This window comes from Acanthopagrus latus, chromosome 17 (assembly GCF_904848185.1).
Source record: "Acanthopagrus latus isolate v.2019 chromosome 17, fAcaLat1.1, whole genome shotgun sequence".
NCBI classification, from domain to species: domain Eukaryota; kingdom Metazoa; phylum Chordata; class Actinopteri; order Spariformes; family Sparidae; genus Acanthopagrus; species Acanthopagrus latus.
The window spans coordinates 576426-602793 of record NC_051055.1 but is presented as its reverse complement, the minus strand read 5'-3'; the positions used below and the strand labels follow the sequence as shown (position 1 = coordinate 602793).

At 43.9% G+C, this 26368-nt stretch overlaps 1 protein-coding gene across 1 annotated transcript in view; it reads right to left on the bottom strand.

The window, feature by feature from the left end:
• The window catches only part of LOC119006000, a 44855-nt gene that overhangs the window by 14531 nt on the left and 3956 nt on the right, over nucleotides 1-26368 (bottom strand). The window contains exons 3-4 of the mRNA XM_037074265.1: nucleotides 21726-21839; nucleotides 21337-21560 (exon numbers count right to left, since the gene is read on the bottom strand). Coding sequence (XP_036930160.1) covers nucleotides 21337-21560; nucleotides 21726-21839 — 338 coding nt within the window. The remainder of the gene's footprint in view (nucleotides 1-21336; nucleotides 21561-21725; nucleotides 21840-26368) is intronic.

The following is a 26368-nucleotide window of genomic DNA, read 5'->3' as shown; positions in this document are numbered from 1 at the left end:
GCATCCCACAGGCTAATGGAAATCATGAAGAGGCCACAAGGAAGTCAACCACAGCCAAATACCTCCAGAGAGTATGGCAGGTCCTGAAAAGTCAGCTGAATGGTAAGAACAAGGTCCAAGCCATCAACATGTATGCACTACCAGTCATCAGATACCCCGCTGGCTCCACCCTCTCCATCTCACACTGGTCAGACAGCAAAGCACCTTCTCTGGAGGGCTGCTTCAGCTTCGCTGTCACAGCAATAGATACAGGAAATCTTTCCTGCCAAAAGCCATTTCTTTACACAATAACTCTTTCACTTCTACCTGAAAGAGTAATCTGATCTATCTGTTGTTTTTACTCATGTTACATGTTACATTACATGTTTACATCTGCATATTTTTTAAGTCTATCTATTCATTTTACCTGTGGTTCTGCTGTTGCATATTCATAGGAATTGTCTATTTCTTGTATTGTTAGTTGTATAGTATTATTGTTTATAGTATAGTTTGCACTGTCTATACAGTGTGTATTTCTTACTTTCTATTTATGTTATATACAGAGTGTTTTTGGGGACCCACTGCTGCTGTTACAAAGTAGTTCAATAAAGTGATTCTGTTCTATTCTATCTATTCTATATCAGCAAGAGCAAAAATGATGTAGCAGTGCAGCCCAAGTTGAACATATTCCCAACCACTTTGATGGCGTACAGGAGAGGGAGCTTTTGGCCAGACTGGTATGAAGGGGTCAGGGGTCCATGCCCACCTTTTGCAGCACTGTCCTACTGTATTTAATTTCTCATTTTTGATGGCCCTACCTCATGTTTCAATCGATGCACTCTTTATGTACAAAATAATCTTTTGTGTGATTTTAATGTAAAGCAAAATTAAAGTATTTAATGTTTAAATATCATTTGTTTCCATTTTTTAAATGTGCCCCTCTGATTAAAGACTGGCCCTACCTTGGCCCCCCAGTAAAGTTTGTCTAGAACCACCACTGGGTACCATGTAAACGCGAAGTAATTATCGAACCCGTCAAATTTTTAAAATAATTCATTCAGACTAAATTACATTTTTTATGGAAAAGCAATACTTTTATTCTGCACGCCTCTAAACACCCCCTGGGTGTATTATTTTTGAAAAAATATAGCTTTTAATAGACATTTTCCTATTCAACCTTTAACTTCTAATTAGCATGTAACATGTGGTCCATAACAAAAATCTACTTTATCATCATATTCAATCAAACTATTTTCTGATATTTTCAGAATCTTAAGCTATTTAAAGAAGTAGCCAAGCCTTGGCTAAAGTGTCAAAAAGTTGTCTCAGTAGGAACTAGCATGTAGCCTACCACTATCCTACCATCATCAAACTTTTTCTGGTATCCTACAGAAATCTGAGGGAATTGATGCTGAGACATCGCATACTCAAGTGACCATACGGTGCTCAGCTTAAATGAGTACACCCCCTTTGAAAAGTTAATATTTTAAACAATATTTCAATGCACACAAAAACAGTTTCCAAAATGTTGACAAGACTAAGTTTTATATAACATGTGTTTAACTTATAACATGAAAGTAAGGTTAATAATATAAGTTACAGAGTTTTACTCAAATTATGGTGATGCAAAAATGAGTACACCCCACTGAAAGTCACTGGAGCAAGGCTAAATTTGAGGAGCTATCCACACCAGACCTGTTAATTTTGCAACTGTGAAGTTATGTTTCCGGTTTTACTGTTCTGTCCACATGCAACCGTGCTTGAAACCGTGGTCGTTTGAAACCAGAGTTGAGGGTGAGTTTTTCGGCCGATATGGGTTTCAGCGGTGTGTGTGGATATGACAACCACGATTATTTCCATTGCTTACGTCAGAGCTGAGCGCATGCCTTTGTAAATATTGCACATACAACAACAGAGAGTACAGGCAGTTAGAAGGTGGTTAGAGGTTGTTAAGTAGCTTCGCTTGATTACTTGGCTAAAATGGACGTGACAAAGTTGTTGTTTATTGGCTTGCTGTCAGCTGTGTACTGCTGTCATGTCCAGCTGCTCAACCTAATGAAACGACGACGGCGCCTGGATGAGCAACGAAGGAGACTGCTCCTCTTGCTAGCAAACAAATGATGCACTCTTGCGAATTGCCATTGTTGTTTGTGTTTTGGTATTTGCCACGCTTCCCCTTGCCGGTTTTAAACTATTTTCATTGGTTAAAACAGCCTTCCCGTTTTACCTTACATCCACACCTATTGCTGTGGTATATGTATTACACATATATTGCATCACTTGGTGGCAGATTTTATGGTTGTGTGTGTACAGAGTTATTCTTGGTTGTTTTTATTACACCACTTGTGTGGATGCAGAATTTTATTTAACAAAACCTTGGTTGCAAAACAACCTGGTCTGGTGTGGACAGGGCCTTAGACTACAAATGCCTAATTTAACAATAATCAACCACAGGTGAGTCTAGTTATTCATTACACAGGTGTCCAGCAGACATTTGACTATAAAAGGGTGTGGAAAACCCCTTTCCATTTCAAGTTGTTAGCAATGGCACCACATGGAAGAGAAATGTCTCAAGACCTTAGAAAGAAAATAATTTCTTTACACCGCAAAGGTGAATGCTACAAGAAGATCATCAAAGCTTTACTTATCAGTCAGAATACTGTAGCAAAAGTGGTACAAAAGCTTAAAAAGAACTGCAACCATCTGACAGAGGTCCAGGTCCAGGTCGTCCATGGAAGTTGACACCTAGACAGGAGCGTCTTCTGATGAGAAGGGTCGAAGAAAATCGGCATGTAAGTTCACTGCAGTTATCCAAGGAAGTAGAAAGCCAAACTGGGGTGACTATTTCCTGTGACACAGTATACCGTACACTGCAGAGGAACGGCATGCATGGGTGCCGTCCCTGACGGAAGCCTCACCTAAAGCCCAGGCACAAAAAAGCCTGCCTAGAGTTTGCCAGGGCCCATGCTGACAAAGATGAAGACTACTGGGACTCTATACTTGGAGTGATCAGACCAAGATAAATGTTTTTGGAACTAATGGCTTCAAAACTGTATGACATCGCAACAGTGAGGAATACAAAAAAAAAATCATGGTGCCTACAGTGAAACATGGTGGTGGCAGTGTCCTTATGTGGGGTTGCATGAGTGCTGCTGGTGTCAGGGAGCTGTGTTTCACTGATGGCACCATGAATTCACAGATGTATTGAAAGAAAAGATGCTGCCATCACTCCATGCCCTTGGTCATCATGCACTTTTCCAAAATGACAATGATCCCAAACAAACATCTAAGGCCACTGTTGGATTTATGAAGAAGAACAGGGTGAAAGTGATTCAGTGGCCAAGTATGTCTCCTGATCTGAACCCTACTGAACACCTGTGGGGAATTCTGAAGAGACAAGTTCAGCATCACTCTCCATCCAGCATCCAGTCTCTAAAAGAGATAATTCTTGAAGAATGGAAAAAGATTGATGCAGCAAAATGCTTCCAACTTGTTCATTCCATGCCTGGAAGACTTGGTGCTGTCATTAAAAATCATGGAGGCCATACAAAGTACTAGATTTAGTAGTTTTTGGTTTTGGGTGTACTCATTTTTGCATGACCCTTATTTGAGTAAAACTGAAAAATGTGTAATATAAGTTATCTTATTGACCTTACTTTCATGTTATAAGTTTAACAGATGTTATATTACACTTATTTATATTCAACATTTTGGAAATTGTTTTTGTGTTTATTGAGAAGTTGTTTAAAATGGTATTTTTCAAAGGGGGTGTGCTCATTTATGCTGAGCACTGTATAAAGGGAGAAAGCCTCAGTGCTGCTGGACGTATTTTCAGCTAGCCCTGATTGTGTTTTCCCTGGCAGGCCCACTAGTGGCCAGGATGCCAGTGTCCGAGATTAATTAACATATCAAAAGCATAATTTTTTATAACTAAACTAGTGACTGTGTAGTAGAAAATCTAATGTAAACATGTTACTGACACTACCAGCAGATAGCGTTGGAGAAATGACGGCACATCAATAAAACAGGATTTAAATGAACATATGACCTTTAGACAATTACTTTCACCACTAAAAAAAAAAAGTACTACAATAGAAACAACATACAACTCCAGAAAACCTGTATAAACCCCAAAAAGGAGTTTTGTCATTTTGATGATGACATTTTTGTTTAACCTTTGTTCATACAGGTAAATCTCATGACAAGTATGACAGTACGTCAGCTGACCAGTATGTCACTTTTCATAGAGTAAGATGTCAATTTGACATTAAAAGTGATATAATAACCATTGATGAGTGGATATGTAGACCTATGTTTATGTCAGGTGTCATGTAAAATAAATAAATAAATAAAAATAATAATAACACTACATTTCAGGGTACCCAAGGACACTTAACAAAGTGGAACAAACAAAACAAAGAATAAATGGATAAACAGAAAATATATATAAGAAAAAGAAATAGAAAAGTTAATTGATGTGCGTAGTGGCAGCTCCTTCTAGCTCTGTATTACCGGCACCAGGCCTAGGGGAAACCTGGACCGGCAGTAAGCGGTGCACAGAGTAGAGAGCACTGTGCAGCCAGGGTGTGGATGCTGTGGATCATTAAGGAGAAGACCAAAATTAGCGTCTCGCCCATGCTGGAGCCATTTATTTCTGAGCACAAAGATTCAATCTCATTTACATAACATTTAACTAAATCTGAAAAATTAAAATAAAATTAATATCAAAACGTTTCATAAACTCATTCACACATAAAGCTAACCACTGACAATTTATAACATAAAATATTAAACCCAAAGGAAAGTAAATGCACATAAATTCAACATAAATTACACACAATTACATCAAAACTATATTAACAAATGACCTAGGAAACCTCTAGACACACATCACACATCGCGTTCTCCCCGCCTTTGCACAGAAATATGGCGCGACCACATTTACAAAACAAGTCTAAACACAACATATCTCATAGCTTAACCCACTTACCACTGGCTAGTTACCATGTTTACAACCATATCAACACATTTCTGTACAGTATGAAAATATAACGATTACAAAAGCTCATGAAAACTCATGAAAACTCTCTTTAAGCATACAAAAAAAACGTCTCAACATGGCGCCGCTGACTGAGGTGATTAATTACAAAATACCGGTCGCTTGTGAAACACACACACATATCTCAAACTCATCCGAAAATCTCATAACTCTTAATACTGCATTTGTGCATAACTCTGACACCAATTTAAACACAGAAAAACAAGTTTTTACTTTACCTGTGGATCATTAAGGAGAAGACCAAAATTAGCGTCTCGCCCATGCCGGAGCCATTTATTTCTGAGCTGCGCATGAGCGGTGTGTCTCACTTTACGCTCCCCAATGGACCCACAGTGGAACTACAGCACCATCTATTGGCGTATTAGTGCGCGACTGTTGGTGGAAACTGTATAAATAAATGATTAGTATAGTTCACAAATTAACAAAAAATGGGGGGTATCTGTTTATATTAAAACTTTGTATATGGCATTCCCAACCCACTACACTATCCCCTGCTTCAAGTGATGTCTCCGGACATCTGGAACTAAACTAACACAAAGAATATACAGTTGTTTAGAGTCTGGAAAGTCTGCTAGTCAATGTGCAGTCTGTTGCATTTGTATATCAATATTATTTAGGTCACTGTATGTTGTCACAGTTCTAGCATGTCCATGCTGACACAGGATAGTAACAAGGTTCAGGCACGGCTGGGTAAAATGGTATGGGGTAAGGGACACAGGAAAACATCATGTTCACTCCTGGCCTCCATGGCTGATATGAAGGCTGCCCAAGGTGGTTATAGGTGAACATTTCTCTGGGTTTCACTGCTCGAGCTGACCTTCTCACAGATGGAACGACACACTCACCATTGTCACCCTGTCCTACTGATCCTGCCTCCTCCATGATGTCATTCCCTGTGGCTTCCTCCTCCATCCTTAGTTCCTCAGCTGGCGGCACTGCTGGTACTGAAAACTGTACTGAATCTGGCACTGCAGCTGGGTCAGGTTCCAGGAGCTGCTGCATTTGAGCTGTCTCTTGTACTTGTCTCATGGGCTGGAAGTCTGGAGCTACAGCGCTGAGTTCACTTTGTGGTTTAGGCTGAGGCATTGGGGGTCTAATCCTCATCCTTTCACACACAGGTATGGTTCTGAGGCAATAAGCGTATTCCTCCTCTTCATCAGAATGTTCTGACTACTGCCCCATCATCTCATTGTTGTTTCTCTGATTGTTCCTTTGTTTTTGTCTTTTCTCGGATGCCTGCTGACTCTGCTCATTTTGTTCCAAGGGCAAATCATTAACAGGAAGTAGAAGGTTGCAATGCAGGACACGGAGAGTACGATCTCCTGTTTCTGGCTGAACTCTGTACATGGGTCCTTCTCCGATCTTTTCAACAACACGATGAAGTCTCCTTTCCCAGTAAGCGCAAAGTTTGCCTGGCCCGCCTCTCTCTGACAGATTCCTGACAAGCACGCGATCTCCCGGCTGCAACACCATGCCTTTAATGCGCTGATCATAATATTTCTTCCCTTTAGCTGAGCTTTTTCCACTGTTTTCTGAAGCAATCTTGTATGCCTCCTGCATGCGAGAAGCCCATTTCTGTGCGTACTCTTGTCTGGACTGTGTTTCTTCTTCAAGTTTCAGGTCAAAGAGCAGATCGACAGGCAAACGTGGGGCTCTCCCATACAAGAGAAAAAACGGTGACTAGCCTGTCCCCTCATGTCTCGTACAGTTGTACGCATGGACTATGTGAGGAAGGTGGTCCTTCCACTCTGCCTTTTTCTCCTCCTGCAGCGTGCGGAGCATCTGTAGAAGAGTCCTGTTCAGACGCTCAACGGGATTCCCCTGTGGGTGACAGGGAGTGGTTCGAGAGTGGGCAACTCCAGCGAGCTGCTGGAGTCTCTGGAAAAGGCTGTTCTCAAACTCTCTGCCTTGATCATGATGTAGCTTTTCAGGGTACCCGAAGCGTGGAATAAAGTCATAGAATATTTTCTCAGCTGCTGTCCTCAACAGAGATGAGCTCAAAGGGAGCACTGGTAGTTACTGAACACATGGGTGCTCTCTCTGGGGTCACTGGCTGTTTCTGTTTAATACACTGGCACTGACGAATGACATAATTCTCAATTTCACGTTGCATGTACGGCCAGTAAAACCTCTCTCTCACTAAATGAATTACTTTGTCTGCGCCGACATGCCCCATATCATCATGCAGGTGTTTGAGCACGGTTGACTTCAACTTACTCGGGAGAACCAACTGTTTCCTTTGTCCTGCCTGTCTGTACAGTACACCTCTGTCAAGTGTCAGTCTGTTCCATTCACGTACTAGTCTGCATGTCTCTCGTCCCATTTGTCTCTTGTCTTTTTCATTAGGATTCCATCCTCTTTTTTTCAGGTTTATCACCTCACCGATGTGAGCATCTTCCTTCTGAGCAGCTTTAACATCTTCTGGAGTGATAACTGGAATGCCTTCATGAGATGTTTCCTCTGGACCAGAATGCAACTGTAACACAGCTGCCCATGGCACGTCGCTGTCTCTCTTCGCTTTATCCCCCTGCCAGATGGCGGAGACAACATCTGGGAGCAATGTCTCTGTGTACTCCTTTAGGTGGTCTGAAAGTCTCACTGGATATCGCGACAGGGTATCAGCGTCTGCGTTTGACTTGCCTGGCCGGTATCTGATGGTAAAATGAAAGTCAGCCAATTCGCCCACCCAGCGGTGTCCAACTGCATTCAATTTGGCTGTGCTTAATACATAAGTTAAGGGGTTATTATCTGTGTAGACTGTGAAGGTGGGTGCATAATAGAGGTAATCTCGAAACTTATCACAGATTGCCCACTTCAGCGCAAGAAACTCGAGCTTTCCTGAATGCAGATGATAATTTCTCTCAGCCGGCGTGAGTGTTCTGGAGCCGTAAGCGAGGACACAGAGTTTGTTTTCCTGTTGTTGATATCGCACAGCACCTAAGCCTTCATTTGAAGCGTCAGTGTGGAGAACAAAGGGCAAGTCAAAGTCAGGGTACGCCAGAATGGGTGGACTGGTGAGCATGTCAACAAAACGCGACACCACAGCACTGTGTTCAGGGGTCCAGTGGACAGGAGTTTTAGGAGGAAGCTGGCCACTATTTGTACTCTTTGGTTTGTTTTTGTTTGATTTAGCTGGGGTGGTTCCCTGGATAAACTCACTTGGACTTTCTATGAGTTTAAACAGCGGCCTGGCTATTCTAGAAAAGTCCTTTATGAACGTTCAATAGTAGCCTCCAGAAGAGCTCTCACCTCGCCTACATTCTTGGGCTCTCTCTCTCTCAAATGCTGAACTGCCTCAAGGTCTTTAGGGTCTATCTGAACACCTTCTCTGGTCACTAAGCGCCCTACATACCTGATCTGACTTTTAAACAACTCACATTTCTTTGGGCGTAGTTTTACACCATGGTCTCGCAGGCGACAGAGCACCTGCCTCAAGTCATCAACATGAGCTTGGAAAGTCTTGGAGAAACACAGAACATCATCCAAGTATGGGGAGCAGCATTAATCCCTGAGACCGTCGAGGACCCCCACCATACACCTTTGAAAAGCTGCAAGGCCAAATGGGAGGCGGATCCATTCGTATAGTCCCCAAGGCGTGCTAAATGCAGTCAGGTGTCTGGAGCTCTCTTCAACAAAACCCTGGTGATAAGCACTGCCTTGGTCAAGTATTGAAAACCACATGAAGCCCCCCAGGTTATCCAGAAGATCTTGGATGCGTGGAAGAGGGTGGCGGTCAGGAACTGTTTTGCGGTTCAAACTTCGAAAATCGACACACAGCCGTAGACTTTTGTCTTTCTTTCTGACGCACACCACAGGAGATGAGTATGGTGAGGTGGATTTTCTTATCCAGCCTTTGTTGAGCAGGTTCTGGACATATTCTTTTACCTCTTTGTACAAAGGCTTGGGAACGGAATTGTATGATGTCTGAACTGGTGTCTCATCCTTTAGATGAATTTTTAACTGCAGGTTTGGGATGCAGCCAATGTCAGAATCATCCTTAGCAAATACGTCTGACTCTTCATACGACATGTCTCTCACAATCTTTTGTTGATCCTCTTCCAGGTGTGACACATCAACGGGTGGATGCCATCTTTGTCCTGTCCGGCCTTTGGTCACATACTTATCACATGTCAGATTCTGCTTGTTCATACTTAGCTGGGCTGAGTGTGTGTTGACAGTATGGGACACTGGCTCTGAGCTACCTGGAGAACAGTTAACTGGTTTCACTTCTGTGATTTGCTCCAATGTGCCTAACACGGTTCTCTTTGTGAGGTAAATATCATGCTTAGTTGGGTTCTGTATAGGGATTTTAACAACTTTTGTGGACCCATGTGGAACATTAACGGTGGCTGGGAACTGTTTATATTAAAACTTTGTATATGGCATTCCCAACCCACTACATCTGCATGCCACCAACGGAGCGGGTGAATAGCAACCAGTCTGACGCGAAAAAAAATCCTCAAACTCAAAAATCTTCATTTAAAAAATGTTTACTGATGAAATAGATCAAATACAAAATAAAACACTGTTAAATAAAGCTCTGTAGTTCTACAATGGTCGAGGTCTTAACTGGCAATTTGGTCAGAAAACTGTATCACCTCCACCCGACCATGTAGAAGAGAGACTGCACTTGTCATGTGACTTATATATATCAGGCACATTCCCCCTAGTGGTTAAACACATATCCTACAAAATAATGAAATAATATGTCTTCCTTCATGAAGATACAAATTTTTGTATCTCAAAATAGTATTCTAACAAAAAAATAATTTAAACAAAATACTTTTCTCAATATGGCTCTTACAGTGTGGCTGGATCTAGAGCTGATAGGCCTTATCAAAAAGATGGGTTTTTAAGTCTCTTTTGAAAGTCTCCAGAGAAGTCAATTTGCAGATTTCAGCTGGGAGAGTGTTCCAGAGAGTGGGGGCTGTCACACAGAAGGTTCTGTTACCGAAGGTTTGTAGTTTGGTGCGAGGGATGAAGAGACTGGGTAAAGGGGCGGAGGAGGTGATCTTGATGAGGGCAGTGTCTGTGCTGTGGCGTGCCCTGAAGCTAGACTAAAGGGGTTCATAGAGCTCATGGTTGGACATGTGCTGCTGGAGTTGGGCGGCAACTGCTCTTTCCAGGATTTTGCTTAGGAAAGGAAGGTTGGATATGTAAGGATGAGTTGATAATGTCCACCATGAGGGGGCGTAGGGCAGGCAGGGAAGACTTCACCAGAGTTGTTGGCATGGGGTCCATAGAGCAGGTGGAGGCTTTGGCCTGGGAGAACAACTGAGCAACAGAAAGGGGTCAGTGGCACCAGAAAGCTGGGGGACATGGAGAGGGCTAAGGAGCCAGTTAATAGTGGAAAATAACATTCTGGGATTATTTTGCTGGTCTCCAATGAGGGTTGTTTAGTAGTTTGTTTTAGCCTTGGAGAGAGCTTCTTTATAAAACCTAACATGGTCTTTGTTGGCTTCATGATGGACGGTAAGGCCAGATCTTTTATAGAGCCTCTTGAGGTGGCAACCAGTAGTCTTTAGGGTGCAGAGTTCAGTGGTGAACCAGAGGGCAGAATGGGTAAATGAGACAGTCTGGGTTTTAAGAGCGGCAAGGGAGTCAAAACCCCAGGAGACAGAATTATAGTGGGCCACCATCCAGTGAGGTGTCAAGGGGATCAGATGCCAGGTGGGTTTCCAGGATATTGGTCAGGGCCAGAGTGTTCACTGTCTTGATGTTCCTGTATGTGATGTTTTGAATTATGCGCTGCTTGGCCACAGGAACAGGAACAGTGAAGAGGACAGCATAGTGGTCAGAAACAACAAGGTCCAGGCATTGTAGATGGGAGTGAACTGTGTCAGTGGAGCACACCAGATCCAGTGTGTGGCCTTTGACATGGGTGGGACCTTTAACATGCTGTGTGATGTTGGAGCAATCCAGGAGTATAGGAATTCTGAGGCAAAGGGGCAGCTTGTGGGGTCCACATGGATGTTGAAATAACCAAGCAGGAGTGTAGATGTAGACATAGAGCAGATGGGGGTGAGCTCAGACAGCTCAGACAGGAAGGTGGAGGAGACTTTTGGAGGACGGTAGATGAGGACAACTGGTAGCTGTGAGAGAAGGCTGCACACTCAAATGAGGTGACATTCAGCACTGGAAGTTGTTTAACCAGGATGTTGGCTCGATGTATGACTGCCAGCCCAACCCCATGACCGTTAGAGCAGGGCTTCTGGATGTAAATATAGCCTGGGGGAGTGGCTTGATTCAGAGTAAAGACATCCTGTTGATGCTGCCATGTCTCAGTTAGGCAAAGAAAGTCACTTTTCCTGTCTGTGATGATGTCATAGATGAGTAGTCCTTTGTTGTTTAGTGTATATGGATTTAGCAGCATGAAAGCTGCAGTGTTGTTCACAGATGCTGATACAGAGGGTGTGGAGGAAACAGCACCATTTACACAAGCCAAGGGTCTCAGATAGCTCAGGGTGCGCACCTGTGGTTGGTTTAGATGATGTTGAGCTGGTGCGATGGAGCACCTGTCAGTCAGCATGGAGGGAATAGCAGCACCGTTGCCAGCGCTGCAGGGTATAGCATTGTCCATAATAAACTTTCATCTAGAGCCCCTGTGCATATAGCAGGGGCAATGAAGGTGACCAAGAGATTTAATCCTAGTGATGGAGTTTGGGGTGAAGTTACAGCAAAGGTCCAGGAGCTCCAGCGCTGAGTATTTAAAGACCCGGTCAGCAGCTGTGGAGCAGCGACCAACCAACATCGTCGTAAGTCGGGGGAGACCACAGTTGCAGAGGAGAGTGATAAAGGAGCCAGGCGGTGAATAATCCTGAGGTTGTAGTGGAGAGAGGACCAACGGTGTAAGGCTGGATAGAGAATTGAGAATGCTGGTTTGGAAGTTAGCGTTGCTAATGGTTGATCAACAGGGCTATCAGCAGGGCTAACAGCTGACCAGCGAGGCTAACAGCTGATTGGCGGAAAAAGGTGAGTCCACTGGAGCCAACCGTTCTGGTGTGCAGTCTTCAAAGTTTGTAGCGCAGCCCTAGAGCTTGAAAAGACAGTTTGGCTTCCATATTTTCAGCAGATAAAGTAGTTTTGTTGTGGATGGAGAAGCAGCGTCCTCTTGCATCCGGTTGCCATGGCGATGTGTATGCAGGTGTTATGAATGCTTATGCATACCCTTTTAAAATGAAGTGTTACTGAATGTTGTTCGTTGGTTTATGGTTGTTTTCACGAGGCTGTAATTTGTTGGAAATCTGTGAAGTGAAGAGGTACATTTATCAAAGAGTTACCTGGGGTCTCCAGTGCTGCTCAGAAGCTTATATCTGAGCTGGAATTCTGGTCTCCCAAGGAGGTAAGTCCATCACCCACTCAGTAGGACCAGGATGTAGTTGCATGTCCCTGAGTATTTGCACATATGCATATAGTTGTATGGAACTCAAGGTCTGCAATTTAACCCAATGGACATTCTGTTGTTTCAAATCCAGTGTATATAATATTCATAGATTCTAAAAACACAAAACGTAGAACTCTGGACTGAAAATGAACATTACATTATCTGTCAAGTATTACATTATCAGTTTTGGAAAATGTAATAAATTCTCAATTACGTAATAAGTTATTACAGTATCGGTAAAAATGTTATTACAATATCAGTCAGGATATTTTATTACATTAAGCTATGTAAGCTTAAGCTATTACATTATTTATTACATTTTCAATCGGGTTCAGAGCAAATTTTATTACATTTTCAGGCATTATTACATTTTTAGGAAGTCATTACATTATAGGGTGCTACAGATACCACATCTATTGCATGTCTTTCTATCCTGGGAGAGGGCCCCCTTCTCTGTGGCTCTTCCTGATGTTTTTACCATTTTTTTTCCCATTGGCAAGTTTTTCCTCACTCAGTTCGAGGGTCTCAGGAAAGAGGATGTTGTTCACTGTACAGATTGTAAAGCCCACTAAAACAATGTGGGTGTGATTTGGGGCATTTGTAAATAACCAGTGCATTGCCCATAGGAAGCATGTGAAAAGTGGTAGGTTAAGTAGCTTTTTCATCGATGGCCAAATGAGGTAGTGTTTGTCCGGTTTGGACCTGCCGGTGTGTCCGTCGACTGGGGAGGTCGGCCGTGGGGTTGGGATGGCAGCTAGCTACACACAAACATCCACAGATTCTGATTCCACTTTGTTGTCCTCGCGTACCCGGATCTCCTCAGACTGGAACAGACTCGGTCCGGACTTGTTTAGTCTCATTAATCCACAACAGTCAGTTTAGATGCACAGAAGGGGACCGAACCGCTTGAAAAATCCTGGTCCAGCTTGTGCTGCTGCATAAATCTGCCTGTTTCTTAAGGTATGTTTCGTGGGCTCTGCAGTGATTGGCTCTGGTGTGCACGTGACTATGGTGGTTTGACAATGCTAGCGGAATTCATAATGCATTTATGAAATAATTCATTAACAGTGTCACTGTAGTCCAAACAAATGCGACGGTGCACCCCCTTGAACCATGCAGCAGCCATGTTGAAACTCTCAGATCAGTCTGATCCTGATCTGCAGAGATATTTGAGGCACACACACACACAGACAGGCACACAGACAGACAGAGATTCCTTGCTTTTATAGAGAGATATGTATCTGATTTAATGACTATGGCTTTTTGTAGCTGTTGTTAATGTTGTTCAAATACGTCAAATTGTTATTGTATGAATTATTGTTTTTCAGACGATGGGCCTAAACTATCTAATATGTGCTAATCTCATCTGCCACATTTCCATTTCCATTACATCATTTTGTTCTCAACAAATTATACACTGTGCATCAGTAAAGATTTCAACTTGGATAAACTGTTCATCAAGATCTGATGTATTATTAAAGTATCATTCATTTTGAGCAGTGTAAATCCAAAATCCGCCAGGAAATGTGCACTTGTGAATCAGCTTCATATTCAGCCATCCGTACACCCACATTCAACCATAAGTGCTTAATGCAAAGCAACTCATAAATGTTAATGCATAGGCTGCTAATCAATGGCTCTTTATTTTGAATCATAGCCAAAACCAAGATGGAGACAGAAAATGTAAAACATGTAAAATCTGACAAAGAAATCAAGGTTTGTGTAGGTGAGGCAGAAGTTATAAACACATGTTGTTCATTATTTCATTCACGAAGTCCTCCAGCAGTGCCAGGCACGTGTCACTGCAGTATGTACATGTTTAGAGTAATCAGACTTGATCATCTACCAAAATAATTGTGACAATCCATGCTATGCCCGTCCCTTGTCAAATGCTGATGGTATTGGATTGTAGGTCGGCTCAGCTACCATCCCAAAATGTAGGAAGGTTTCTTACACTGTATGGATGTAGAACAATTAACACATTATATTGTGTTTCATTAAAATCATCACTCCTCTAGTACAAGTATGATCTGTTGACGCTGTAACACATTGTAACAACAATTTTGGACTCTGGCAATATCATTAGGCTTGATATGCATTTCTTAATGTAGAGCACTATTTATTTTGTTTCTGCGTAAGAAGTCCAAAATCATGCTTGTTAAGAGAGTTAAAACCTCTGACATTAAGAGGAATAACAGTATGATTTTCCAACTTGACTGTGTTGTTGAGCTTCCCATGGATTTGTTGTTAAGTTAACACGGGTGATAACTGTGACTGCTCTAGTATCGAATACTATTGTTTTAATAGCCTGTCACTCAATGGCTGCCTGACCTCATACATCATGCCTAGGATGCAACCAAGCCTACTAGTAACATAAAATTAGTCTATATAAACTTGTAAAATAATAAAAATAATAATCAAGAATAATCAAAACAAAATATTTTTCTTTCTCTCTCTCTAAAATATTGAAATGTATCAGACATCCCCATTGAAATAAAAAAAAACATATTCTGGGTGCACTCAAGTTTATTATACAGCTTTTATATCAGCTTACTAATTTAACTGCACTTATGCATTAAAACTCTGGACTGCAAAAAAGATTATCCCCTTTAACTAACAATTTACACAAACATCCTGAAATAATTGCACTGCATTCCTGCCACTCCTGCATCTTCCCAGGGCTGTAGTCGGTGAGGAAGTCTGTGCTGAATCTCGTGATATAGGCCACGGCCATTTTCACCACCATTTTTTTTTTCTTTTTTGCAAATTTGTGAAATGTCTCAAATATACTTTTTCAAACTCCTCCCAGGCAATTTCACCGATTTTCACCAAACTTTGCACACACCATCTACTGACTCTCCTGACAAAAACTCATTAAAAGAATTTTGATATTCCAAACAATACTCAAGTTATTAAATAACAACTTACTGTACATTTTTCTCAAAACACAAAAAGTTGCATATCTCCACATTGGTCTGTCCCAGTGACATGAAATTCAGGTGAGTACTTCCTCATGAGCCCCTGAGGCTCTATGAAAATTTGAAAACTTACTTTTTCCAACTCCTCCTAGGCCATTTGACCCATTCACAACAAACTTTGCAACTAGCATCTGTGGACAAACAACTTATCAAAAGCTTTCACCTACATCACACCTGGTGGTGTGGTCCATTTTGATGCTTCACCACAAAACCATCAACTCATTATAAGTTCCACATACAATTTGGCATCAACTCAAAATTGCTCAAACATGTAGGGTCTTGCCCTGAACACATCTACACAGCACACCCCGAAGGCAGCATGCCCTGACATGCGTTGACTGCGAGGGCCCATTCATCGCTGCTTGCAGCTTTAATTTGATTAGTTTAGTTAGTTAGTTTTTCAGTTTGTTTTTAATTACAGTTTAGTTTTAATTCATTCAAGTGATTAAGTAGTTTTAGTTTGTTTTTTTATCTGGGAATTTAATTTGGTTAGAGGGATATTCCGGTGTAAGTTTAATCCATGTTCTAACACACCTTGACACCAAGTAGGACCCCCCCAGAGACAAAGTTTGCCGACCGCTAGCTTACGTAGTTTTAGCATCCTCAGAAACGACCTCACAACAATAACACACAGCCACAGCCGAGCTCCCAGTCCAGGCCTCAGTCTCAACCCCGTCGACACCTGCCAGTGGCCCCCAGTCGGCGGTCCGGTCGACACCTGCCAGTGGCCCCCAGTTGGCGGTCCAGATGAGGCCTGTACCTGCACCTCGGTCGGAGGACCGGCCGAGGCCCCCGCCACGTCTTGTTCTTGCACCTCGGTCGGAGGACCGGCCGAGGCCCACGCCACGTCTTGTTCCTGCACCTCGGTCGGAGGACTGGCCGAGGCCCACGCCACATCTTGTTCCTGCACCTCGGTCGGAGGACCGGCCGAGGCCCACGCCACGTCTGGTTCCTGCACCTCGGTCGGAGGATCGGCCGAGGCCTGTTCCTGCTCCTCGGTCGGAGGACCGGCCGAGGCCCACGCCAGGTCCAGCGCCTGTTCCTGCTCCTCGGTCGGAGGACCGGCCGAGGCCCACGCCAGGTCCAGCGCCTGTTCCTGCTCCTCGGTCGGAGGACCGGCCGAGGCCCACGCCAGGTCCAGCGCCTGTTCCTGCTCCTCGGCCGGAGGACCGGCCGAGGCCCACGCCAGGTCCAGCGCCTGTTCCTGCACCTCGGTCGGAGGACCGGCCGAGGCCCACGCCAGGTCCAGCGCCTGTTCCTGCCCCTCGGTCGGAGGACCGGCCTTTCATCGGCCCGACCCTTCATCGGCTCTCAGACCACCAGCTCCCGGCAAAACTCCGCCGGTGGTCCGGCCAAGAACCTTGAGGGTTTCCCAGCCAGTGGTCTGGTCGCCAGTGGGTCTCTGTCCACGCCTTCGCCACCGGTCTTCAGTGGGTCTCAGCCCTCGCCTTCGTTACCAGCCTCCAGGGGGTTCCAGCCCGCACCTACGCCTTCGCCTTCGTCTACGCCGCCAGCCTCCAGGGGGTTCCAGCCCGCACCTACGCCCTTGCCTTCGCCTTCGCCTTCGCCGCCAGCCTCCAGGGGAACCCAGCCCGCACCTACGCCTTCGCCTTCGTCTACGTCGCCAGCCTCCAGGGGGTTCCAGCCCGCACCTTAGCCTTCGCCTTCGTCTACGTCGCCAGCCTCCAGGGGGTTCCAGCCCGCACCTTAGCCTTCGCCTTCATCGCCGGATTCCAGTGAGTTCCAGGCCGCTCCTACGTCTTCGTCGCCGCCCTCCGGCGAGTTCCAGGCCACGCCTACGTCTTCGTCGCCGCCCTCCATCGATTTCCAGGCCGCGCCTACGCCTTCGTCACCGCCCTCCGGCGAGTTCCAGGCCGCGCCTACGCCTTCGTCGCCGCCCTCCGGCGGGTTCCAGGCCGCGCCTACGCCTTCGTCGCCGCCCTCCGGCGGGTTCCAGGCCGCGCCTACGTCTTCGTCGCCGACCTCCGGCGAGTTCCAGGCCGCGCCTACGCCTTCGTCGCCGGCCTCCGGCGAGTCTGAGGCCGCGCCTACGCCTTGGTCACCGGTCTCCAGCAGGTTCCAACCTGCGCCTCAGTCCATGTCCCTGGTTCCCAGTGGGCCCGAGTTCTCGCCTCCACCTCCTTGTTTATTTAAACCTTGGCCCTCCCCCTGACCCCCTCCACCCTCCCGGCTTTGACTCTGGCCCTCCTCCAGACCCCCTCCACCCTCCCAGCTTTGACTCTGGGTATTTAGTCTCTGTGTTTCCCCTCACTCTTTGTCTGGTCATTGGATTCTGTCTTGTGTATTCTGTCTTCTGGTTTCTGTCCTCGAATTTTCTTGTCCCATGCTCCTGATCCTTGCTCCTGATCCTGTTCATGATCCTGTTCATGCTTCTGTCCTGGTTTGGTATGTTTGATTTGTACTTTGCTTTTTTCTTTTGCACTTTGTTGAAATGTTTTATTTTGCTACTTTGTCTTGATGCTTTCTTTGCTACTTTGCCCTTTTGTCTGCTTTTGTTTTTTGGTAACAGCTTTAAATAAAGCTCGCCCTTTGTTCTCATTATCTTGCCTGCTTTAACTGCATTTGGGTCCACCTCCCTTTCCATAGTTTTCCCTTTTTACCCCGACCTGACACACTGCAGTAAATGGGTCCAAGTATAAACCGCCATCATAAAGCCACAAATAATGCTCAGAACAGCAACATTAGAAACAGGGTCCCAGCACATATTTCAAGGCATCAAACATTTGATATCGTTGCCGAACTTGTCAGAAAAGATAAACAAAACTCAGCACCTGGCAAGCCTCCTTGTTGTGGGGAAGCCCTGTGAGTCAATTACCGAGTGCAGTACAGTAATGATCATCATTGAGCTGCGAAACTCTATTGCACTCGGTAATCGACTCACAGGGCTTCCCCACAACGAGCCTGCAGCTGAAGAGGTGAGTTTGTTTATCTATCGTTTCTGAGGATACTAAAACTATGTAAGCTAGCGGTCCGCAAACTGGGGGGGGGTTAAACATACCGGAACATCCCTTTAACTATAATAACCCTGGTGTGTGTGTGTGTGTGTGTGTGTGTGTGTGAGAAGTTCCACACCAGTTTATTGAACAGTGGAAGACGAGAGGCTGCAAGAAAGGAAAAGATAGGAGTGGCTGTCACATACCTCCCCACACATCAAACTGGAGGAGAGAGGGGTACATCTAAATCTGTTGCCAGAATGTTTAGTAACGGTGTTCAAAATCCAAAGCACCCCCACTTTCAACGTCAGAGTTGAGCTGAAGATGGTTTGAATGTCTCTTGACTGCGAGACGGCAGACAGTGCAGAGTTTGGGTCGAGCAGAACTGGATGAACTTGGACCGGGAATTGGTGATAAAGGCATACAGACGTGTGTGACAGAGCGACCTCGCTTGACACTTTTAGAAGCTAACTGGTGTTTTTCAGATATTGTGTCTGACACCACTGCTTTCACACCAAGTGTGCCCAAGTTAAGGGTTCTCTTGCAGAGTGTACACTGTGCATCAAATTCATTATTAGGTACGCTTTTAACCCACTGAATTCTGGTTGCTCAAACCAGCACTTAAATGTACACTTTCCCATAGTTGTGGCAGATTATGCTTTCAAAGTCTTTCCGCAACTGAACTGGAATTTAGGTGTTTGTTCTTGTTGAGTGTGATGTGATTTAAATGAAAAAAAAAAAAAAAAGAAAAAAAAAAACATTTCTTTGCACCTTTAATCCTATTTCTGTGTTTGAGCTGCCAAAAGGCTCACTCCCACTATATTGTGAACCATACTGCAATCAGTGCAACCAGTGTAAAACATTAGTATGGAGCCCCCAGACAGCCCTTTTTTATCAATGTAAAGCCCAGCTACAACCGGCAGAGAATCAGGAACATTTAGACCAGCTGAAAAACAGCTATAATAATTTTCTTCAACTGTCAGCACTAGGGCTGAACGATATATCGTTATTCTATATCTATACATGAACATTCAAGATATTAATATCGAAAAATAAACAATATAAACGATATAGATTTCCCCGCTCGCCCTGCATGTACAGCTCTGGCAGTCACAACAAACATAATTTTTACGATTGCCCTTGAATGCACCGCTAAGGCCAGCCAACTACAACCCTCATTTCATGCTTGCTGTGGATCGACAGCTGAAGCCAACCAATGACAAACATATGAGGGTGTTAGTGAGGGAGACGGAGACGCGCGCACATACACACACATAGTGATGCCAACTTGGCAACTTTCTTGCTAAATTTAGTGACTTTTCAGACCCTCTTAGCGACTTTATTTCTAAAAAGCGACTAGCGACACATTTAGTGACTTATTCAGATCATCAAGGGAAAGACGAGAAATATATCATATTGTAAATTCTCCTGCTGCTCAGAGTCATCGCAGTCCATGGCTCCTCTGCAGCAGCGCCGGGGTCTCTCCCCTCCCGAGCGGCTGTGCAGGCAGCAGGCCAGTGTGTCGGGGGCTGGCTGGGGCAGCAGGAGCGAACACCGCAGCCGCTTGCTCTGTGGATTTGAGCCCGGATAGCTGCCGTTTACTCTGTTGATCCGTTAATTCTCTGACTTCTTTCTAGATTCCACTGGTACTTCACCGATAAACTGAAGCTGCTGTGTCTCGATCTTCACTTTCACTCTTTCTCTCCAGATAAGGATGTCATTGTTCATCGTAAAAATGCACATCTTCTCCCTCACGCTACTGTTGTTACTTCAAATATATTTGTCTCTGTAATGAGTTTGTGATAATTTGGTAATGATTTTCTCTATCAACCATTTGTATATGGCTTAAAATAATCTCTTTATTTTTCTGAAAAATGCTTGGTTTTCACCGAACCCATAGTCATATTGTATCATATCGATATCAAGATATCTGGCATGAATATCGAGATATGACATTTTGTCCATATCGGTCAGCCCTAGTCAGCACCACTGGATTAATTGTAAGCATTAAACATGTTGATGAAGGTTCTCAGTCATCCAGGTCATTCTAATTCTATACTTAAATGGACGACTTGATAGTTGTTTTTTTGGAAGTTACATATACACAAGTCCTGTTAAACATGTGGCACAGTTAGCGTGGTTAGCAAGATGGAGCTGAGTGTGCGATTTATTGTGGTCACATTACATCTGCATGGTCTGCAATTGTGAATTGGAACAGAAGGAGCAAATGAACATTAAATTTTAAAGAAAATCAGTAAGAGTACTCTTTGTACACTGAGTAAGCCCCCATCACCTATCAAGCAGAACAAGCAAGAGCCTTCTAAGGTGTATTACAGGTGCCTGACAACCATGTATTTATAGTGATGCAATGCCTCTGGGCCATATGAGGAACACAAAATTAAGCTGTTCTCCACAAGTGTGTGTGATATGATGTTATGTATGACCTGCAGAACTAAAAACCTTACGCATACACTGCCAATACCACTGTTAGCATGTGGTTGTTTTACGTTTTACGTTACGGCATTCACCCATTACCAATAACCCTGTTGCCATCTTCCATGCTAATGAGCAAACAGAGTGAGGGACGGTTGAGAGAGTATATAGGGGCCAGATCTGACTGATTCTTTCATATCAAATTTGAGGTTTTACCTACAGGACATGTGTCTTTGATCATCAACATTTATAAACAACAGACACCAAATAAAAATGAGCAAAACAACCGAGCACATCAAAAAGCTTCTCTTCTGCTTCACTCCTGACAGTGCTAAGTTTTTTATCACACAAGCCATGGGAATGTTTGTGTGGCCATCACTGTGTCTTTGCTTTTACTGTTAAATCTGTGATCAACAGGATACAGAGAACACTGTCTGCGCTACAATAAACTGAACACTGTGTATCATGTCTCAGTGTCAAACTCAACCTACATCATTGATAATACAACCAGATACCTTTTGACTGAAGTGTGTAGAAGGATGATCAGACCTTGTTAGTCTTCCTGACCTGTAGGGAGAGCTGGCGAGGTCTTAGGAGGTGTCTCTCAGGTTGCTCTCTCCTGTCTTCCTCCAGCCCCTCTCTCCTCCTTCTCTGTTGTTCTTCCTCCTTCCTCTCTCTCTCCCTCCTCCTTTGTGCCCGGGCAGTTAGAGGACAAAAAGAGCTGACTGCTGCAGAGCCTCCACTCCCTTTTAGAGACCTACAGTCTTGCTGCTCTGAATGATAGCAAGACAGATGTGGAGGCACAACGACAGACACATGGAGAGGCAGGAAAATATATTAATTTGGCAAAAAGAAGGTGAGTGAAGCATTTTGTTCAATTAAACTACTTATTTGTTGTCTCAGACCTGATGTTTTACTGAATATGTTTATGTTCTCACCCTCAGCTACAGTCCTGTGATTGGTGGTATGACAGGAAGTAAGATGCTCAGTGGCCTTCTCTTTTGCTCGTCCCCTCGCTAAGAAGGCCACGTTGCTAGGCAACGCTGCTGAACCTTAAGTAAAAGAAGAAAATGCTTTAACTGTTTTTAATGTGCGATATTCCTCAACAAATAATTATCTCAAAGTGTACTATCATAAATAAACATATTTCTGCCAGGAGCACTGTTATGCTCATCTGACAGAGATGAATAAATATATTAGGCTATTAAACATAACTGACTTCTCCCTCCTTCTGTCTTCCTCTTGCATCTCAGATGGGAGGGACTAAGACAGAGACCTGTAAGCTTTTCTCAATGAAATTTCGCCACTGTAAATGAACTAGTCTATTTGCAAGCCAATAAAGCCCCATTATGAACCCGGAAATGTTGAGTACACCAACATTTTATGTTAGAAATGTACAGTATGGGTCCCCAGCATTATGAAACGGCTGGATGCTAATTTGCGTATGTTGGGCAATTTGCATGATTAGCATTATTAGCATTAATCACCTATGTGGGCAATATTTCAGCAACTGCTTAGCCGATTTGGACAATATTGGAGTGGTTTGGGGGGTTACTGAGGATGCTGAATCAATTTCTGACATTTTCAAAATTAAAAATGGCAGTTTAAACCAAAAGTGGCCATATTTCAACTCCCAGTAGGCCAATTTTTATTAATTTTGAGTCAATTTTGAGGTTATTTATATGCTTAATACATTGGACCTGCATTTCAGAATCAAGAGAGCTTTTTATATTTGGATCATATCATCTTAATTCAAGTAAGTGATCAAATAGAAGCAGATAACTATGATTACAGTGTGTATGTAGTGCATATTTCATTACTTTTTTTTAATATGTAGCCTAATATCTCTATAGCCTACTTCTAAACCATCTCTTGGGGTGGTTTAAATTGTTAAAATATGGTAGGAGTAAAATCCAGAGACTTAATCCAAATTAATAATACATCAACAGTTAATGTTACCACAACCACCAAAAAAAGTTAGCCTACTTTACTTCATCACCCCAACCCTAATAGCTCACAAGTTCTGGCAAGCAGAAAGAAAGGGTGACTGGCTGCTGCAACAACAAAGCCTTGAAGAGATGCTGCCCTATTTCTTTGCTGCCAGTCATCACTAGTCAACTAGTCAAGATGGATCACATGGCCGGAAGCCATGTGTGCCGCCACTCAGATGGTGCAGCTACAGTGAGTGGAGATATGTTTGGGGAACAGACAGGGGGAGTAGGAGGCATGAAGGGCAAACCCACCAACTCTGAGCAGGTCGCAGTGTTGATCCAATCTTTCGGCATCTGCTCCCATCTCTCCAAGTCATTGGATGAGATGCACAACGATGCTGAAGCTTTGGAAGAGACAATGAAGCCCAACATACACAAAGAAGAGGGTAAACGACGGCGGGAGTTGGACACAGGGGACCGGGCTAAAATCCTAAGAGTTCTATGGGAAAACTCTCACCTGCTCACCACAGAGACTACTACCTTATACCCTATCATAAATGGCCTGGTGGCAGATGGAAAGGTGAATGTTCAAGATGCATTGAAGATCGGGCAGGACATGAGCACACTGTCCTCTTCATCGGGAAGAGGGGATTCCTGGGGGATTTAATGCACCCATCCCTAAAAGGTGGTGACAATGAAATTCAAGACAAAGGGAGGTCAATGGGAAAATCATATGTGACCTTGAGGCATTGTTTGCTTGGCTGATGGCGGTCTGGAGCAAGAGAAGAATGGAGCTCTCTACCCTCTTTAACTACGAGCTCAGCCCAGTCCCTGTATCCATCATCGATAAGTATGGATGCCTCAGAAAGGGTGACAAGTCATTGTTTGTTCAGTGTCTTGGAATCCTTGTCCCCACCCACCAAACGTTGTACTTGTTGATGCATCGCAGCTCATCTACCACGTGGTGTGGCCATTGACAGGCACTGTGGCTAAACTCGCAGTCAGCATGGGGCGCCGGCTTGATTGCTTCATCACCCAAACATTTGTTATCTTTGACCGGTATGAGCGAGTCTCTGCAAAAGACCACGAGAGGCAGAAAAGAGCTGGGGGGAGCTCAACAGAGTACCAACTCTCACTGACAACCCCCCTACCTAGCTGCGATAAAGTGATGGACCAAGACAAACAAGCGAATATACGACAAAGTTTTTTTCAATGAAAATAATGTGAAAAAGTGGGGTCATCTTATTAGCGGGTTCTAACTGTTGACACATGCTGATAAACGTCTGTTACGCTATTGTAATTGTAAGGATTTTTAGGGCCCAAGCAAGTAGGCCTACGAGGTCCCTATTGTTTTTCTAATTATTGTTATTTTTTAGGGCCCGAGAAGGTCGCAGACCAGTGAGGTCCCTATTGTAAGTGAAAGAGAAGGAATTATTCTTCTGCGGTTTAGCTGCTGTTTTGGAAGCCTGAACATACCCCAAAACTCACCAAATTTGGAATATACGTCACATCCGCCGAAAGATTTGATAATTTAATGTCATTGGGTGTAGATGTGAACTACAGACTCTGTAGCACCCCCTATTGTTCTTTCCTGCCTTCCACATGCGCATAGATGAACGATATTCGTTACACAAATTCATCATGAGCAGACGCACAAAAAAGTCTGGGGACCGATACCATCACTCCAACAGGAGGTCTGCCATTTTGATGTGTGGCGGCATTTTCCCCAAAATTCATGCCTAATTTGAAAACTATCTTGTCCTAGAGATTAAACACCACAGTCTTCACACTCACTCAGTATCATCTTCATGCCTTGGGGATGACAAGTTATGGAAATATTTCTGCTATGTCATAACTGGTGGGCGTGACAGTGGAAACATTTTTTTTCCTTCGCCATGAAGCATCAAGTCTTTATAACTTCAACATACAATTTCCCATCTACACTAAAAGGCACAGGGTGGCTGTAGCTCAGCGGGTAGAGCAGGTCGACTAGTGATCAGAAGGTCATTGGTTCAAATCCCAGCTCTGGTCAGTGCTGAGCTGCATGTCGAAGTGTCCTTGAGCGAGATACTGAACCCCACATTGCTCACTAGTGAGGGCCCTTATCCAGGGAGTACCCTGCCCTCGCCCTGAGACAAGGCTGGCATTGGCTCCACCCCGCAACCCTGTAGAAAGGGATAAGCGGTTCGGACAATGACATGACATGACATGACTAAAATGCACATACATGTAGATGGTGTTGCCCGGAATATGTCTCTGCATCAATCCTAAGTCGGACATTTTGATTGTGGCCGCCATTTTGAAATATTTCCAATCCTCGCACTGTAATGACATCCTCCTACAGATTTAACACAACAGACTTCACAGTCACTTAGTATCATCCACAGACCTTAAAGATGAAAACCTGTTTAAAGCTTTTGCCTACGTCATGCCTGCTGGCCATGGTGGTGCGGTCAATTTAAATCCTTCGCCATAAAGCATCACGTCCTCATAACTTCAACATACAATTCCCCTTCTACACCAAATCTCTCAGGAATGTAGAGGGAGTTGCCCTGAATATATCTGTGCATCAAAACTGTGTCATAATCATAGCACCACCCACTGGACACAGGAAGTCAGACCAAAAAACATCTTAATGTAATGCCCCGCCTCCTACTTGCAGATGCAGGAACAAAATTTGGCACACAAAAACCCCTCTTGGACCCATACTGTCAGTCCAACAGGAAGTAGTCCGCTTTGATGTGAGATGCCATTTTGTGCCTCCTTTGAAAACTATCTTGTCCCAGAGATTAAACACCACAGTCTTCACATTAACTCAGTATCATCTTCATGCCTTGAAGATCAAAAGTTATGGAAATCTTTCCGCTACATCATAACTGGTGAACGTGATGGTGGGAACCATTTTTTTCCTTCGCCATGAGGTATCAAGGCTTTATAAGTTCAACATACAATTTCCCATCTTCACCAAATTATTCAGTAATGTAGAGGGAGTTGCCCTGAATATATCTGTACATCAAAACTGTGTCATATCAATAGCACCACCCACTGGACACAGGAAGTCAGACAAACATCATCCGATTGACATGACGTTTTCGGCTTGTTTTCTCCCCATCGTTACATGCAAGTAACAGGTGTGTGTGCAGCCTGACATGCGTGGACGGCAAGGGCCCGTTCATTGCTGCTTGCAGCTTTAATTAGGGCCCAAGCAGGGAACCTGCAAGGACCCTATTGTTTTTCCAATTATTACTATTATTAGGGCCCGAGCATGGAACCTGCAAGGACCCTATTGTTTTTCAAATGATTTTTTATTTTTCTTCTTTGTCCTAAATGATCACATTTTTCACTGCCTAAACATACCCCAAAAGTCACCAAACTTGGAATATAAGTCACACCTGGCAAAAAAATGTATAATCTATTGTCATCCTGAATTTCGACCACTAGGTGGCACTGTTATTAAGGAAAGTGCGTTCCGGCTAATAACTCCCATATACTTTGTCACACCTTCAAAAACCTTAGTTTAACATTATATTTGGCCCTGTGCCCACACCATAACACTTATGGAAATGAAATTCATAGGGGTGGTAAAGAATGGCCCCTGTAACTCACACACCAAAAGTGACCCCCAGGTGGCTCCATTTTCAATGCAAAAG